We start from the raw sequence: 18,642 nt of genomic DNA on the forward strand, positions 1-18,642 counted from the left end.
AACGTTATGGGCTTTTCACGGTCCTCGATCACAGCTTTGGTGTTAATTCAATGGAAAAGCAAACGGGAACAAGATGAAAATGTCAGAGTATGCACATGGTCATAGCTTTTTTTTTTAATACTGAAGATATGCAAGTGAATTAGGTGTCAAATTCAAGTTATTTTTATGTTTTTATCTGATGGGAACAAATTGCAGGCTTGATTTTTAAATACTGAAACTTGTGTAACATTCCTATTCATTGGTGTTTGATGAGGTGTGTGGACACCGTGGTCCAAAGGCTGCAGTCACTGAACTTTGTCTGGGCTAAAGGTCATTTGATCAACCAAATTTGAAGTTTGAAAACCTTCCAATCATACGTCCCTCAGAAAACTGTTGTGCGGGGCCTACTATATCAGTAATAATCTCTTTCTCTCCTTCACAGTAGAACTTGTTGGCGATTGTGATTCTCTGTCGGGGTACATGCGGTCTCTCCAAATGCATCACTCTCTACCTTGTGGCTATGGCAGCGTACCTGATCTCCCTGGTCGGCATCCCATCCGATCCGTTCTTCTGCGTAAGACTATTCAAATTCACTTCCCATATTCGTTTTGCTGAACATTACTCCCATATTTCGCGACTACCGATTCTTAGCCCTGGTCTTTGCATTCACCGCAGTCTATGTTTGGCTGACGGTAGCCTTCACCCCCTTCGATCGGTTTGTGGCTATTTTGTTGAGGGAATGTAGTTTATTAATGTAACGTTTTGCCACGTAAAAAGATGTTTGGAAACAAGGGAGCTGTGCCTTTGACGGGCCTCGGGCTCACCCCTGGTAGGTGTAGGTATAGGTGTGTGTGTGTGTGTGTGTGTGCATGTGTGTGTGTGTGTGTGTTGCAGCGAGACCTGGGCGTCCTTGTACGGTACAGTTTTAATCTCCTAATTTGAGGAAAGACAAAATGATTTGGGTATAGGAGCAGGGAGGTTCTACTACAGTTGTACAGGGTCTTGGTGAGAACATACCTGGAGTATTGCGTACAGGTTTGGTTTCCTAATCTGAGGAAAGACATTCTTGCCATAGAGGGAATACAGAGAAGATTCACCAGACTGATTCCTGGGATGTCAGGACTTTCATATGAAGAAAGACTGGATGGACTCGGCTTGTACTCACTAGAATTTAGAAGATTGAGGGGGGATCTTATAGTAACTTACAAAATTCTTAAGAGGTTGGACAGGCTAGATGCAGGAAGATTGTTCTCGATGTTGGGGAAGTCCAGAACAAGGGGTCACAGTTTAAGAATAAGGGGGAAGTCTTTTAAGACCGATGAGAAAAGCATTTTTCACACAGAGAGTGGTGAATCTCTGGAATTCTCTGCCACAGAAGGTAGTTGAGGCTAGTTCATTGGCTATAATTATGAGGAAATTAGATGTGGCCCTTGTGGCTAAGGGGATCAGGGGGTATGGAGAGAAGGCAGGTACGGGATACTGAGTTGGATGATCAGCCATGATCATATTGAACGGCGGTGCAGGCTCGAAGGGCTGAATGGCCTACTCCTGCACCTTGTTTCTATCCTTGTGATTGATGCAATGCAGCGAGGGTTCACAAGATTGATCCCTGGGATGGCGGGAGTGTCATATGAGGAAAGATTGAAAAGGCTAGGCTTGTATTCACTGGAGTTTAGAAGGATGAGGGGTGATCTTATAGAAACATATAACATTAAAAAAGGACTGGACAAGCTAGATGCAGGAAAAATGTTCCCAGTGTTGGGAGAGTCCAGAACCAGGGGCCACGGTCTTAGAATAAAGGGGAGGTCATTTAAGACTGAGGTGAGAAAAAACTTTTTCACCCAGAGAGTTGTGAATTTATGGAATTCCCTACAAAAGAGGGCAGTGGAGGCCAAGTCACTGGATGGATTTAAGAGAGAGTTAGATAGACCTCTCGGGGCTAGTGGAGTCAAGGAATATGGGGAGAAGGCAGGGGACGATCAGCCATGATCACGATGAATGGCAGTGCTGGCTCGAAGGGCCGAATGGCCTCCTGCACCTATTTTCTATGTTTCAATGTTTCTAAGTGTAAAAGTATGTTTTGGGTTGAGACAGTTCTTCAGTATGTGCTGTATTTATGAACAAAATATGAACATTTTGCGGCGTATCAAAGTTTTCAGAGTTTTGCATAATTTCCTTGAGGTGTGTATAACTGTGTTTTACTGTGAGAATGTTATTGCTTTAAAGTGTGTGAATATCTGAGATTCAGCATATTGCGTGAGGTGTGGAAATTTGTGCGTGAATGTCACATTAAAGAGGTTGTAGAGTGAGTGAGTTTAAAGACTGTTACTTGTTTGTGGAACTGGTTCTGGGTGAGTGTTGAATGAATCCTATAATTCAGATGAAATAGGATGTCATTGAATGAGCTGCTCATTTACGTGATAAATCTTTGTAGAGTCTCATGTGGTTTAAAAGGCAGTGTCACTAAGAAGTTGCAGTTGTGGGAGGGTGGAGCTGCACACAGTTATTTTGTTTTCCTTTGCTTTTCGGAAATGCAATGGCGATCTATGTGGATATTAGGCACGTGCCACGAGTGATTACACACGGTAGGCAGTCAGTCGGCTTTTTAAAAAAATCTTAAACCACGCGTGCGCATGTGATGGGAAGAAATTGGGAGAACGGTGGAAGGAGCCCCTGCAAGTACTACTGACTACACCTGTAGCAGTGAAGGTGGAAAATAATCCTTGTTGGATACACCTAACCTATTGCAAAAGGATTGGAAACTTGAAAAAGGAAATATGAACTTGGACGTCCTCCTGCAAGAATGGAGGTTAAAGGAAGTCATACAAAATATTTTTAAAAAGGCCAGTATTTACAGTATCTTGTTGAAACCAGCCATGAACATAAGCAAACGCATTGCACTGAATTATATACGTGCCTCCCTAATCCCGGATACCAGGAACGAGTCTCCCCCTGGTTGAATAAACTTGAACCATTAACAGTGACCCGTTATTTGTTCTTTGAGGTCCCGGGATTAGGAACAATGGTCCACCTCTCTAAAAACCAAAGGGATCGATTTGAGATGGGGGACACGTCTGAGTCACACTTAACTGCAGCTACTAGGCCTCCAGCAACAGCAAAAGAAATAGGAAAAATTATAAAATGGTGAAGGACAGACATGTTTCATGTTTTAAAGTTGCCAATGACACAGAAGGAAAGATCACATGGGTCAGAAAGGAATGGAACACTATATTTGAAAAGCAACAGCTGACTACTGAGGATCCGCCAAGGTTACCAATGGCACTGGTCCAAGTACCCTCTGAACTATGGGCAAAGCATAAGAATCATGTGGGATGAGTGCATTCAGCCCTTGAACATAAAGTGACTTTAAAAAAGGGTGCCGCCTTGCCATGTTTAAAACAATATTGACTGGCCCCATAGGCTGAAGAAGGAATAGGTATGGTCATTGTATCTTTATTACAATGAGGAGTATTACTGAAAAGCAAAGTCCTGTAATACTCCTATTCTGCCAATCCCAAAAGTGGGAAGACGTAATGAATGGTGTCTTGTCTAAGACCTGAGAGCTATTTAAAATAGTGATTCCTATTGCTCCTTTAGTACCCGACACCAATATTATTCTGTCATCTATAACGGCAAAAACCGACAACTTTCCAGTAATTGACCTATTTTCAGCCTTTTTCTCCATACCCCTGCATAAAGACATCCAGTTCCTGTTTGCTTTTACCTGCAATGATCAACAAGGAGGTACCTGTGCGATAATAAGCTGAGAGTGTTGCGCCGATAATCTCTGATGAATCCGCTAATATCACTGACCTTGCTACCAATATTTCGCAAGAAATTGAAAACATCCGGGAAGATTGGCTATAGCATGTTAGCCAATTAGAATGCCTAGTAATTATAACCCCGCCTAATTATACCATTCACTAGACTAAGTGGGACCCGTTGGGTCCCAGTATCACACGGGAGGGCTGGTCACCAACGCAATATTCCACCTCTCCACCAATTCCAATATTGCTCGCCAGTGCGGGGTGGTGGGGGGCTTTCAGTTGCGCTAGTATTGTGGGCCCATGGTACTGGTTTCCAGAGGGCTAGTATAGACATTGTGGGCCAAATGTATTATTGGGCTGGCAGCCAACTGTTGCAACGATTTTAAAATCCAAGCCAAGGCAAACAATTTGGCTACAGCCACCCGACGACCAAAATTCATTTTGTGAACACAAACTTTAAAAAAAGGCGTGGCAAACAATTGGGCAGCAGCCACCTGACAACCAACATTTATTTTGTGAACACAAACTTTTTAAAAAGGCGAGGCAAACAATTGGGCAACAGCCACTTTACAGCCGCATTGAGGGGACTCACCGTGGAGTTGACTTGCGTTCAATGTTATTCACAGCTCAGAGAGCCGTGACCCGCTCATTTCCTGGGGCTGGCAGAGACTGAGTGAGGGACTACACTTCCGAGTTTTATAGTCCCTCCTCCCTGCCGCCAGCGGGGGCAGCAGAGAGAATGGCGAATTAAAAAAAAAACATTAATATATCTCTGATTTTTCATCGGTGGGAAAAATCCTCCGGTCACGGAAGGCGGAGGGGGGCTCTGAGCGAGGTGACCAAAAATGACGGCCGTAGGTTGCGGCGTTTTCTCGGAAATCGCTGCACAGTGGGCCAAAAGCGGTCAAGATCAGACTTTTAGTAATACAGTGTAAGATCCTACCCACTGCTTACCAGTAACAGTAGCAATGTGAATGTGTAATGACCTGCATAGAAGTTAATGACCTGAACAATAAAGATGCTTGTGTTTCAACCTGTGTAAGTCTGAGCTCTTTACAGAGAGACCGACGCGGGGAGTGGACAGGACTAGCAGCTGCAGGTACTGGAACGGCTGGAACAGCGATCAGGTTAAAGTTGAGCGGAGGTGCATCAGGACTCTGGAGCGCTGGATGCCGTTCCTTCACAGGAAGGAGGTGTTGACGATTGCTTCTATAGATGGTACCACCGATATCAACCAGGTAGGATCGTGGTTCCTTTGCGGGGCCATAAATGTACCCCAGTTTGGTATGTCCCTTGTCTGTCTGTAGACGGACTACTTTGCCTTGAATGAGTGGCTTAAGTGGCTTGCTGGTCTTGTTGTAAGTGCGTTTCTGTGTGTCTCGGTTGGACTGTACGCGCTTTTGAACTACGGTGGGGTTGAAAACTTGGAGCTTTAAATGATCCTGGGTGATGGGCAGCGGAGGTCGTGTTCGGTGGGACATCAGGCGCTGGGCTGGAGAAACTAAAACGTTATCGCTCGCAATATTTCTCAGGTTCAACAGGTCCAGGTGGCCATTCCTCTTCCCCTTTTGTAACCGGCTCACCGGTGCCCCCTCGATGGTCTTCCCCCACGGGTCCCCCCCCCCCCCCCATAGCCCTTCAGAAATTGCGATTATGTTTAACCCCATTAGTATTAGATGTGGCAATTTGCATTTAACATTTTATTTACTTATTGTAGTTGCAATGCTTTATTTGTCTTTCATTTATACAAGAGGTGATGTAGATTGGTTATAGCATGTTAGCCAATTATAATGCCTAGTAATTATAACCCCGCCTAATTATAGCATTCATAGTGTAAGATCCTACCCACTGCCCAACAGTAACAGTAGCAGCGTGAATGTGTAATGACCTGCATAGAAGTTAATGACCTGAACAATAAAGATGCTTGTGTTTCAACCTGTGTCAGTCTGAGCTCTTTACAAGGTTGCAGTGACATGCATGAGTACAATGAAGGAAATGGGAGCTGCTGGCCATTCAGTTGGTTTGGTGGACTCTGTGGTACTATGTTACATTATGGCGCTATCTTTTTGTTAATTATCGCTCTGTTTTTTATTGTTAAATGCTTGAGACCATTGTGTACCTACCGAGGACTGCGAATGTTATCATCTCCATATCACTAAAAGTCTGATCTTGACCGCTTTTGGCTCACTGTGCTGCGATGTCCGAGAGAACGCCGCCACCTACGGCCGTCATTTTTAGCCACCTCGCTCAGAGCCTCCCTCCGCCTTCCTGGACCGGAGGATTTTTCCCATCAATGAAAAATCAGAGATATATTAATGTTTATAAAACATTTTCCACTCTCTCTGCTGCCCCTGCTGGTGGGAGGGGGGGAGGGACTATAAAACCCGGAAGTGGTGTGCCTCACTCAGTCTCTGCAAGATGGAGGAAGCCAGAGGGTCACATCTCTCTGAGCTCTGAATAACACTGAACACATGTCTACTCAACTGTGTGTGCCCTTAATGTGATTTGAAAATGAAAATATGGGTGGGTTGAAGTAAAAAGGCACGACTGCAAATGGTGGTTTGGGTTGAAGTTAAAAGGCACTACTGCAAATGGTGGTTTGGGTGCTTTCGATTGAAGTAAAAAGGCACTACTGCAAATGGTGGTTTGGGTGCTTTGGGTTGAAGTAAAACGGCACTACTGCAAATGGTGGTTTGGATGCTTTGGATTGAAGTAAAACGGCACTCCTGCAAATGGTGGTTTGGGTACTTTGGGTTGAAGTAAAAAGGCACTACTGCAAAAGGTGGTTTGGGTGCTTTGGGTAACTTCCTGTTTGCACTATATTGATTTTAGATAAAACGCTACCACTTACAGCTGTGATTTTTGGCCATCTTATCAGTCCCCTCCGCTCAGCAGGTGCAGAGGATTCATCCCATCAATGAAAAATAAAAGTGTTATTAGTGTTTTAAAAATGTTGAGAATTTCTCTCCTGTCAATCACGCCATGAAGGCCACAACTCTTCCGGAGGGAGGAAGAGGTGTTATAAAACCCGGAAGTGTGGGTGTGGCTCAGTCTCTGCATCATGGGTGGGGGAGAGGTCATGACTCTGTCTGAGTTGTGAATCAACTGAACATACTGAATGTCTACTGAACTGTGAGTTTGGTGTTTTGTATGGTTTTATGGTGGTTTCACCCTGCTTGAAATGGTATGAAACTGCATTTGAATGTGGTGGCCTTGCACCCTGCATGAAATGGTACGAAACTGCGTATGAAGCTGCGTTTGAATTTGGTGGCCTTGCACCCTGCTTCAAATGGTATGAAACTGCACTTGAATTTGGCGGCCTTGCACTCTGCTTGAAGTGGTGTGAAACTGCACTGAATTTGGTGGCCTTGCACCCTGCTGAAAGTGGTATGAAACTGCTCTTGAATTCGGTGGCCTTGCACCCTGCTTGAAGTGGTTGGAAACTACACTTGAATTTGGTGGTCTTGCACGCGGTACGAAGTGGTAAGAAACTGCACTTAAATTTGGTGGCCTTGCACCCTGCTTGAAATGGTAGGAAAATGGATTTGAATTTGGTGGCCTTGCACCCTGTCTGAAATGGAATTTCAAGGAATAGCCACGAGTCAACTGCCAGCCCACCAGCCGTGAGTGAGCTGCTAGCAGATCAGGCTTGAGGGACTGAGCTGCCACCCCAAGAACACATACCAGCGCTACAGAAAGCCCTCCCACTGGCCACCAATATTGGAATTGGTGGAGAGGTGGAATATTGCGTAGGGGGACCAGCCCTACCGTGTGAACATGGGACCCAACGGGTCCCACTTAGTCTAGTATGTGCTAAAAAGGGAAGGAATGAAAGAGTGTAAAGATTTGGAAGTGACAAATGGATTCTGCTGTAGATTTAGAAGCAATAAATGAATGCTTAACCTTTCCCCTTCAACACTAGCAAGAGTACAGCACAATAACATGAATGTTTTTGCCTTTCTTCTACAACACTAGCGAGATGACAGCATGAGTTTGGTGTTTTGTACGGTTTTATGGTGGTTTCACCCTGCTTGAAATGGTGTGAAACTGCATTTGAATGTGGTGGCATGAATGTTTTTATTCTATAACATGAATGTTTTTGCTCTATAATATAAATGATCAGAAGGATGTTCAGACAACACGTTCTTACCTTTTACGCTACAAATTGTAGTGTACAACAAGCTCAAAATACAGTGCATGAATCTGCAAAAATAGCTCCTTCAGCATAACCACATATGGGCAAACCTTTCCTCTATTGGAAGAACCAGTCAATCCTCTGATTTTAACCATATATGTACAATGGCTGTACAATGCTCTACAAGATAAAGAATTGCTGAATTGCTGAATATTAGGGTATAAATATGTCTGATTGAACATTACCTCTGTGTGTGGAGAAAGAGAGACTATGTAGTCTGTATTTTACATACTGTGAGAGTCGACTCCCACACCCGCCTGGCAAAATAAAGACGTTACTGTATTACTAACATTTGTGTTGTCATCTGTTTGAAGCAAATTGAACCTTAACACTAGGACTCGGCACATGGGAGGGGCAAACCCAGAAAGGGAGGTACATCAACCTACCCTTTAAAATCCCTTACCGGTTAGAAGTAGATCTCTTTCCCTGATGAAGCTACAGCAATAGCGAAACTGGAAAATCGTTGTCTAGTCGGGAAGAGTTTGGCAAGTGGTCTCTGCAAGCTGGAAAAAAACAAAGACTTGGTGAGCACCTTGGTAACAGTAATAATGTAATGTAATAACAGTAATTGAGCAACAGTAATAATGTGAATCGCGACCAGCACAGGAATCAACTGAGACCGAGATTCCTTTGCAGTCGCTGTTAGAGTTAGTTATAAAATACCCCAGACTCTGCACCATCTGAGGGTTCTGCAAGAGCAGAACCCACTTAGGGTATCACGAGGGAGGCAGTGATATTAACACACTTTGTAAAACCGGCAATTCCCACCCAGGAAACATTACAAAAAGTGGCTTCTAATGCTGAAACCTGGGCAAAGCAAACATGACAAATTTTGATTGAAAATTACCAAAGCAGCCTGGAAAATCTGGATGAGGTGCACCTGGAGGGCGAACCAACTGATCGTGTGCAGGAGGCAGTAGCCAAAGCCTTAATCTGGAAGAAGTCTTAATAAGAAGAAAAATGTGGGTGATAAATTTAAAATCAGAATGGAGGATCTTAGAGAAGGAGTTTTGAACCTGACCTCAGAGACTGGCTGGAAGAGCGAGGCAGTCGCCTGGAGTCCCAGTCCCGCCTCAACGTCCAATGTAGCTGTGTACATCCCTGTTTTATCAGCCATGATCACATTGAATGACGGTGCTGGCTCGAAGGGTCAAATGGGAGGGAGGGAGAGAGGGAGAGATGTCTGTGTACATTTTCCCGCAATTGTTGTGTACTATTTGGCAGTAAAACCAGATTTACCAACCTCACAGATTGGAGGGGGAGGGGAGAGGGAGAGGGAGGGGAGGGGGAGAGAGAGAGAGAGAACACTATAGGGAGAGATAGAGATAGAAAGATTGAGACAGGGATAGATAGAGAGATATAGAAATGGAGAGATATAGAGAGAGAGAGAGAGAGAGATGTCTGTGTACATTATCCCGCAGTCGTTGTTTACTATTTGACAGTGGAGAGAAAGACAGAATGATAGAGAGATAGCAGTGTACATCCCGCAGATAGAGAGAGAGAGAGAGAGAGAGATAGATAGAGAAAGAGATAGACAGAGAGGGAGATATAGAGAGGGAGTTAGAGAGAGGGAGATAGAAATGGAGAGTTAGGCAGAGATAGATAAGAGGGATAGACAGAGAGGGATAGAGAGACACAGAGGGACAGAGAGCGATCATAGATAGGGAATGAGGCAGACAGAGAGATAGAGAGAGAGATGTCTGTGTACATTATCCCACAGTCGTTGTTTACTATTTGACAGGAGGGAGAGATGGAAGAGAGAGCGGGGTGGGGGGAGGGGAGGGGAGAAAGATAGAGGGAGAGGGGAAGGAATGATGGAGCCCACCCAAGATTGATGTAGGTATGTTGCAAAACCTACCTGAATCGTCGCTGAGAATCTGCCCCAGCCCGTGTGCGCGATTTTGGCGCTGTTTAGAGGGGGCGGGTTTAAAACGCGATTTTTACTAGGCTGTTCCAATCGAAGATGTTCAGCCTAGTAAATCATTAACGAAAAATCGCTGAAAGACCCCGTCACAAAAGGTATTATTAGTTTTATAGGCCTCGAATAATAGTTATAATAGTTTTTAAATCACTCTCTCAACCCGCGACCTCTCGCAGACCCAGGGTTTTATAAAGCAAACAATTAAAGGTATGTACCTTATTTTTACATTAAAAGGGGCTTCTTAAGACCCCTTTATACAAAGTTTACTATAGCGAGTAGTTCATTTTGGGCTCTTTGTATCCCGCAGTATTTTTCTGGGCATTTGAGGGCACAAATCCAGCGCAATGTGAACGTTCTAAACCAGCGCGTTCACAGGAAACCACTAGAAAGCTGATTTAAAATTGACTTTAATTTACTGCAATTGAACACTAAATTCCTTCCATTTGGCCTATAAATTAATGTAAATGAGATTTAAAAATCATGTTTTATTGTGAATTATTTGTGAATATTATTTGGACACTTAGGCTATTTAAAAATGTTAATCATTTATTAAGAAATGGATAGATGTTTAGATCTAGTAATTGAAGTTTGAAATTAGCTACAATTGGGTAACTAACTAATTATATGCTTTAACTTCAGGTCATCCAAGTAAGATTATTTTATATTTGTTTCAGAATGCTTCAATCTATGATAACTGAAAATTTCATTCAGTTCTCTTAATTTTTAAGAAGGTTATGGGCTTTTGACTGTCCACGATCACAGCTTTTTTGTTATGTCCATAGAAAATCAATAGGGAACAAGATGCTAATTTCCGAGTATGAAAATGGCCATAACTTTTTTTATTACTTGAGATATGAAAGTGAATTAGGTGTCAAATTAAACTTATTGTTATGCTTTATCTGATGGGATAAATTGCAGACTTGATTTTTTAAATCTCAAAATTTTGTAACATTGCTAATTGATGGTCGTGTTGCCCCGAGCTCCGCCAACCCCACCCCAGGCCCGGCTCCCCGAGCTCCGCCAACCCCAACCCCAGGCCCGGCTCCCCGAGCTCCGCCAACCCCAGGCCCCAGGCCCGGCTCCCCGAGCTCCGCCAACCCCAACCCCAGGCCCGGCTCCCCGAGCTCCGCCAACCCCAACCCCAGGCCCGGCTCCCCGGGCTCCGCCAACCCCAGGCCCAGGCCCGGCTCCCCGGGCTCCGCCAACCCCCCAACCCCCCCCGGCCCCCGCTGCCCCGCATCAACCCCATGACCCCAGGCCCGGCTCCCCGAGCTCCCCAACCCCACCCCCAGCGCTCCCCAGGAGACCGCCAAGGACCCCAGGCTCCCCCGCCCCTCCCCGACCTCCGCCAACCCCGCCCCAGGCCCGGCTCCCCGGCTCCGCAAACCCCCCCCCAGGCCCGGCTCCCCGGCTCCGCCAACCCCCCCCCGGCTCCCCGAGCTCCCCACCCCAACCCCACCCCAGGGGCCCGGCTCCCCGGCTCCCCAACCCCAACCCCAGGCCCGGCTTCCCGCGGCGCCAACCGCTAAACAACCCCGGTGACTGCCCGCCCGCTCCCCCCCCTCCGCCAACCCCACCCCAGGCCCGGCTCCCCGCCCCCCCCGCCCGGCTCCCCGACAAATTAAAGCCCGCCAACCCCAACCCCCGGCTCCCCCCCAACCCCAGGCCCCAGGCGGCTCCCCGGGCTCCCCAACCCCCCCCAGGCCCAGGCCCCCCTCCCCCCCAGGCCCAGTCACTGTCTCCCGGGTGCGAGGCCGCGGCCTGGACCCCCCGGCACCGAATCCCCAGCCAGCGCGCCCGCCCCGCCCGCCCTGATCCACCGGAGCCTCTCACCGTGTCCGGCCCGGCCCGGCCCGGGTCCTCACTCACTCACTCACTCACTCACTCGCGGCTCATCTCATCCCGCCCGCGCGCTGCCCGTTGCCCCGGAGACGGAGAGAGAGAGAGAGACCGCGCGGCGCAGGGGCCTCAGCCCGGAAATGACGTCGCGGCCCCGGCCCGTTGCCCCGCAGGCTGCGGGGCGGCCTCAGCCCGGAAATGACGTCACGGCCAAGATGGAGCCGACCCGACCCGCACTGGACGGTGAGAGAGAGGAGAGGGAGAGAGAGAGAGAGAGGGAGAGAGAGAGGAGATGGAGAGGGAGAGGGGGAGAGGGGGAGAGAGAGAGAGAGAGGGAGACAGAGAGAGAGAGAGGGAGGGGGTGAGAGTCTGGGGGTTGGAAAAGGGGTGAAGTGAGTAGCGGGGGAACAGGGAGCAAAGGGAGGAAGGAGGGATTCAAGAGGGAGTGGGTTTGGTGCCGAGGGGGATGAATTGGAGGGCAGGGAACTGGGGGTGAGACAGAGAGAGGGTGAAGTGAGTCAAGGAAGGGGGTGGGGAGCCTGGTGGGGGTTCACACTGTGAGGAGGGGGGAGGGAGCAAAGGGGGGTAATGAGCAGGAGGCGGCAGCAGGGGTGAGGGGCAGGGGGCCACAGGGAGGAGGTCACAGTGTTTGGGGGTGGGGAGGGTGTTGCAGTTTAGGAAGTCAAACCCGGGCAGGATCTTCACTGTGAATGGCGGGGCGCTGGGGGAATGTGTGGAGCCGAGGGATCTAGGAGTGCGGGTACCAGATAACGCTACAACGCTGTATCGCTCTATGAACCTATGACAAAGTGCTGGAGTAACTCAGCAGGTCAGGCAGCATCTGTGGAGAAGATAGACAGTCCAGTAACTCAGCGGGTCAGGCTCCCGTCTTTGGTTTGGTTTAGTTTAGAGATGCAGCAGCATCAACATGGAGCGAAGGAAAATAGGCAACGGTTCGGGGGCCAAAACCCTTCTTCACACAAACTCAGCGGGTCAGGCCACAGTCCATCTATGGAGCGAAGGGCCCTTGTGGTTAAACGTTTCGGGCCGAAACCCTTCTTCAGAAACATAGAAACACATAGAGAAAATAGGTGCAGGAGTAGGCCATTCGGCCCTTCGAGCCTGCACCGCCATTCAATATGATCATGGCTGATCATTCAACTCAGTATCCTGTACCTGCCTTCTCTCCATACCCCCTGTCCCTCCAGCTACAAGGGCCACATCTAACAGGTATTTCGACAAATGGCGTCCGTGCCGACCAGTGATCACTCCATACACTAGCACTATCCTACACACATTAGAGATAATTTCGCAATTTTGCGGAGGGCGATTAATCTACAACTGTGAATGTCTTTGAAATGTTGGAGGAAACCGCAGCACCACACAGGTCAACGGGAGAATGTACTAACTTCGCACAGACAGCACCCGTAGTCAGGATCGAGCCCGGGTCTCTGGTGGTGAGGCAGCAGCTGTACCGCTGTGCCAGTGTGCCGCGCAGAATTATATAATGGTTTCCTCCGCCATAAACACACCCAATGTAGGTATGTTACAAAACCTACCTGAATCGTCATTAGGAATCTGCCCTCAGCCATGTCGGCGATTTTGGCGCTGTTTGGAGGGGGCGGGTTGTAAACGCGATTTTTACTAGGCTGTACTAATCGCACATGTTCAGCCTAGTAAATCATTAACGAAAAATCGCTGCAAGACCCGGTCGCAAAAGGTATTATTAGTTTTATAGGCCTCGATAATATAGTTATAATAATTTTAAAATTACTCTCTGATTCCGCAACCTCTCGCAGCCCCAGGGTTTTATAAAGCAAACAATTAAAGGTATGTACCTTATTTTTACATTAAATGGGGCATATATATAACCCTATATATCAAGTTATCTATAGCGAGTGGTTCATTTTGGGCTTTTTATATCCCGCAGTATTTTTCTCGGCATTTGAGGGCACTAATCCAGCGCTATGTCAACGTTCTAAACCCAGCGCGTTCCACATGAACCCACTAGAAAGCCGATTTAAATGGGCATTTATTTACAGCAATTGAACACTAAATTCCTTCCATTTGGCCTATAAATTAATGTAAATTAGATATAAAAATCATGTTATATTGTGAATTGTTTGTGAATAATCTTTGGACACTTAGGCTATTTAAAAATGTTAATCTTTCCTTAAGAAATGGGCGTTTGACTATCCAAGATCACAGCTTTTTTGTAATGTCCATTGAAAATCAATAGGGAACAAGATGCTAATTTCCGAGTATGAAAATGGTCATAACTTTTTTAATACTTGAGATATGAAAGTGAATTTGGTGTCAAATTAAACTTATTGTTATGCTTTATCTGATGGGATAAATTGCAGACTTGATTTTTTAAATCTCAAAATTTTGTAACATTGCTACCCAATGTCCTGTTTGCCAGCTTGTTGACCCTCTGTGTTCCCCATCTGCAGGGTTTAGGAGCCGTTGCTGAGGGTGGAGAGACGGGGATGTGACCGGCTATTGAGGGTGGCCAGGGTGCCGGTGAGTCGCCTACCCACCCACCCCATCTGCTAGCTGTGCGGGATGAGCTTCGAGGGGCTGAGCTTCGATGGAGGACCACATGATGGGGCACAACAAGGAGAAGCGTTATGAGTGCGACGTGTGTGGCAAGGCCTGCCGGAGACCGAGCGAGCTGGAGATCCACCGGCGGGTTCACACGGGAGAACGCCCCTTCAACTGCTCGGAGTGCGGCAAGAGCTTCACCCGCTACAGCAACCTGCTGGGGCACAACCGCGTGCACTCCAGCGAGAGGCCCTTTGCCTGCTCTGAATGTGGCAAGAGCTTCAAGGGGGCGAATGACCTGAAGATCCACCGGCGGGTGCACAGCGGGGAGCCGCTCTACACGTGCGGCGACTGTGGCAAGGGCTTCTCCCTCTCCAACAGCCTGCTGGCGCACCAGAGTACCCACACCGGCGAGCACCCCTACACCTGCACCCAGTGCGGCAAGGGCTTCACCCAGTCCAACAACCTGCTGGTGCACCAGCGCACCCACACCGGCGAGCGCCCCTACACCTGTGTCCAGTGTGGCAAGAGCTTCCCCCACTCCAGCAACCTGCTGAAGCACCAGCGCACCCACACCGGTGAGCGTCCCTACACCTGCGCCCAGTGTGGCAAGGGCTTCACCTACTCCCACCACCTGTTGCAGCACCAGCGCACCCACACCGGCGAGCGCCCCTACACCTGTGCCCAGTGTGGCAAGGGCTTCACCCAGTCCAGCAGCCTGCTGAAGCACCAGCGCACCCACACCGGTGAGCGTTCCTACATCTGTGCCCAGTGCGGCAAGGGCTTCAACTACTCCCACCACCTGCTGGAGCACCAGCGCACCCACACTGGCGAGCGTCCCTACACCTGTGCCCAGTGCGGTAAGGGCTTTACCAGGGCCAGCAGCCTGCTGAAGCACCAGCGCACCCACACCGGCGAGCGCCCCTACACCTGTGCCCAGTGTGGCAAGGGCTTCACCCAGTCCAGCAGCCTGCTGAAGCACCAGCGCACCCACACCGGCGAGCGCCCCTACACCTGCGCCCAGTGCGGCAAGGGCTTCACTTGCTCCACCAGGCTGCTGTCCCACCAGCGGGTGCATGCCGGCGAATGTCCCATCCCCAGCTCGGTGTGTGGAGAGCACTTTGCCATGGCCTCCCATGCCCTGTCACACCAGCGCTTGCACACCAGTGGCCAGCACTACGACTGCCCGTACTGTGGTGAGGCGTTTGACAGCTCGCGGGGGTTGCGGCAGCACCGGCGGGCCCACGCCGGCGAGCAGCTGCTCCCACTGTGACAAGAGAGCATGGGGGCTGCGGGAGCACCAGCGGATACACACCAGAGAGAGAACGTTTGTGTTAGCTGAGTGTAGCAAGGGTTTCACCCGCATGTCCAGCCTGTGCAGGGCTCTCGCTTAACCTTTTTTCCCTGTTGCCAGCCGGGCAACCTAGGCAGCTTTTTAGTTTGCCAAATGACAGTTTAGGTGGTCATTTAGGACGGCTCACATGGCAAGCGTGATAATCTGCTCAGACGAAGTGCGTAGTTACCAGTCGGAATTATGGTCAATGAAGCATTCACATATTATTTCTGCTTCAAATAAAGTCACAAACTAAACATATTCACCAATCAAGACATGATATATACCACAATGACATGCAGCAACATTACAATACAGTATCTCATCTCTTTTTACACGTTACAATGAATGCAGTTTCTATTATTTCTTTCCACTTCCAAACAAAATTCTGGTTGGATTATTCAGTGTATGATCAACCCCAGTGAGACCAAGTGCAGCCTTGGCGATCGCTCCCCACAGTACCTCCTCAGTTTGCAATAACCAACCTGATCACCCAATGGCTCAACACTTCAACTCACCCTCCCATTCCGAATCCGACCTTTCTGCCCTGGGCCTCCAGGGCCAGAGTAAGGGCCCACTGCAAATTGGAGGAGCAGCACCTCATATTTTGCTTGGGTAGTTTACACCCCAGCAGTATGAACATTGACTTCTCCAATTTCAGGTAGTCCCTGCTTTCTCCTCCCCTTCCCAGCCCTACTTCAGCCCACTGTCTTTGCCTTTTCCTTTCTTCTTCCCGCCCGCACCCTCACATCAGTCTGAAGAAGGATCTCAACCCGAAACGTTGCCTATTTCCTGCGCTCCATAGATGCTGCCTCACCCGCTGAGTTTCTCCAACATTTTTGTCGACCCATTCACACAAGTTCTATCCATGTACCTGTCTATAACTGTTTCTTAAACGTTGGGTTAGGCCCAGCCTCAACTACCTCATCCGGCAGCTTGTTCCATACACCCATGCACTCTTGAAAAGTTACCCCTCAGATTCTTATTAAATCTTTTCCTCTTCACCTTGAACCCATGTCCTCTGGTCCTCGACTCCCTCACTCTGGGCAAGAGATTCTGTGCATCTAACTAAATTGTGTTCTATGCAAGATTCCCACATCTGCAATTTCTTGTGTCTCCCTCACCTATATCCACCTATCACTTCTGAAGAAGGGTCTTAACCTGAAACATCACCCATTCCTTTTCTCTAGAGATGCTGCCTCTCCTGCTGAGTTACTCCAGCATTTTGTATCCACCTCTCACTTGCCAGGCTTTGTCCAGCCCCCATCTCTTTTTTCCAGCTTCCTACCCACCGTCTCCAATCAGTCTGAAGAATGGTCCCGACTCAAAACATTGTCTGTCCATTCCCTCTAAAGTGGTGGAGGAACTCAGTGGGTCAGGCCGCATCTGTAGGGGGAAGGCAATCTAAGGAGACCATTCCCATCTCTCCTTTCCAACTTTCTCCACCCCCACACCAAGCAGTCTGAAGAAGGGTCCTGACCTAGAATGTTGCCTGTCCATGCTCTCCAGAGGTGCAAGTTACTCCAGGAGATTGTGTCTATTTTTGTAAACCAGCATCTGCAGTTCCTTGTATCTAGACTAGGCGTGCATTTCACCCTACACTTGTGCTCGGTCCGTCAAGGCCTGCTGGATCTCCCGGTTGCCAACCATTTTAACCACCCTTTCCATTCCCACACTGGTCTTTCTGTCCTGGGCCTCCTCCATCTGTCATGGGCCTGAATGGCGGTGCAGGCTCGAAGGGCCGAATGGCCTCTACTCCTGCACCTATGTTCTATGTGTATATGTGGGGGGCGGTGGTGGGGGAAGCTTTTACATCTCTTCCTTGCATGGGAGATCCGACCTTTTCCCTGTCGAGTCTCCATTGTCGTTGGGGCCTAGCACTGTGGAGAGGACTCCAGCCGGAACGACCTGGGGGCTTCAATCGCAAAGCCTGCAGACTTACCATCGTGGGGCTGGTCGGCTTTGGAGCGTGGGGAGCTGAGGTGGCGCGCGGCTGCGACCAGACTTCGGAGCTTCGGAGGCTCCAGCTGCAGGCCTGTGGACGGTGACATCAGGAACTCGCGGGTCCCTCGTGGGAGACCACTTTACGGGGCTCCCGCGGTGGCAGCTTCTCCCATCTGAGTTGCGGGGCTGAAAACTACCCGTAGCGGGGCCTGACATTGCCCGGCGCGGCTTTAACGGCTGTGGGATTTGCCTTCGCCCGCTGGGGGTTCCAACATTAAGACCCGGAGCAGGGCCTTACATCGCAGGCACGGCCGCAGGACTCACCATAGTCCGCCGAGGGCTTTAACATCCGGAGAGGATGGAAAGCAGGGTAGAGACAAGACTGTCTTCCATCACAGTGAGGAGATTTACTGTGATGTATGTCTGTGTGAATTGAGTTGGTTGTGTGCCTTGTAAAATTGTTTCTTTCTGTTGTATGGCTGCAGAAACCAAAGTTCCTAACCGAAAAATAAAGTTAATTGAATTGAATTTAAACTGTGACCCCTGATTCTGATAATATCCCAGCTATATAATATAAACTAGACCAAGTGCAGACCCGTTGGGTGTGTTCCCCCAACATGCGGGTTGTGGGGGGGGGGTGGGAGGCGGCATGCAGCATCACACACTAACTATCCCCCCCCGCCCCCCCCCCCCCGCACTCATGCTTATTACCCCCCATGATATTATATTACTATTATTAATTTGCGCCTTTTACCCCATAACCACCCTATCTACTGACGCATAGCCCCCCAACTTGCAGTCACATCTAGAGAGGGGGGAGGGGGGTAGAGAGTGAGGGCAGAGAGAGAAGGGGCAGAGACAGGGACACAGAGCAAGGGGCAAGAGGGATAGGGGGGGGTGGAGAGGAGGGTAAGGGGGGGGGGGAGGAGAGGAGAGAGGGTGAGAGTGAGGGGGAGAGAGGGGGTGCTGAGAGGGGGGAGAGGTGGGGAGCAGGGGAGGAGGGGGGAGGGTAGGGGAGTGTGGAGGGGTTTTAGGGGGGAGGGAGGGGGGGGGGGGGGGAGAGGGGGAGAGGGAGGGTGGGGGGGGGGGGGTGAGATGGGGGGAGGGGGAGAGGTGGGGA

The 18,642-nt window shown here is 49.1% G+C and overlaps 1 protein-coding gene across 1 annotated transcript; it reads left to right on the forward strand.

Moving 5' to 3' along the window:
- Positions 1-11,720: 11,720 nt before the first annotated feature.
- Positions 11,721-18,056, forward strand: LOC129694744 (zinc finger protein 615-like). The gene is made up of 2 exons (XM_055631499.1): positions 11,721-11,944; positions 14,155-18,056. Exon 2 carries the CDS (start codon positions 14,292-14,294, stop codon positions 15,516-15,518), a length of 1,227 nt encoding a protein of 408 aa, XP_055487474.1. The 5' UTR covers positions 11,721-11,944; positions 14,155-14,291; the 3' UTR covers positions 15,519-18,056.
- Positions 18,057-18,642: the final 586 nt, after the last annotated feature.

The sequence above is a fragment of the Leucoraja erinacea genome, unplaced genomic scaffold (genome assembly GCF_028641065.1).
Source record: "Leucoraja erinacea ecotype New England unplaced genomic scaffold, Leri_hhj_1 Leri_781S, whole genome shotgun sequence".
NCBI lineage: Eukaryota > Metazoa > Chordata > Chondrichthyes > Rajiformes > Rajidae > Leucoraja > Leucoraja erinaceus.

Bases quoted from the DNA above. Each gene is read 5' to 3' on its own strand.
- LOC129694744 (XM_055631499.1), top strand. From the start codon at position 14,292: ATGGAGGACCACATGATGGGGCACAACAAGGAGAAGCGTTATGAGTGC.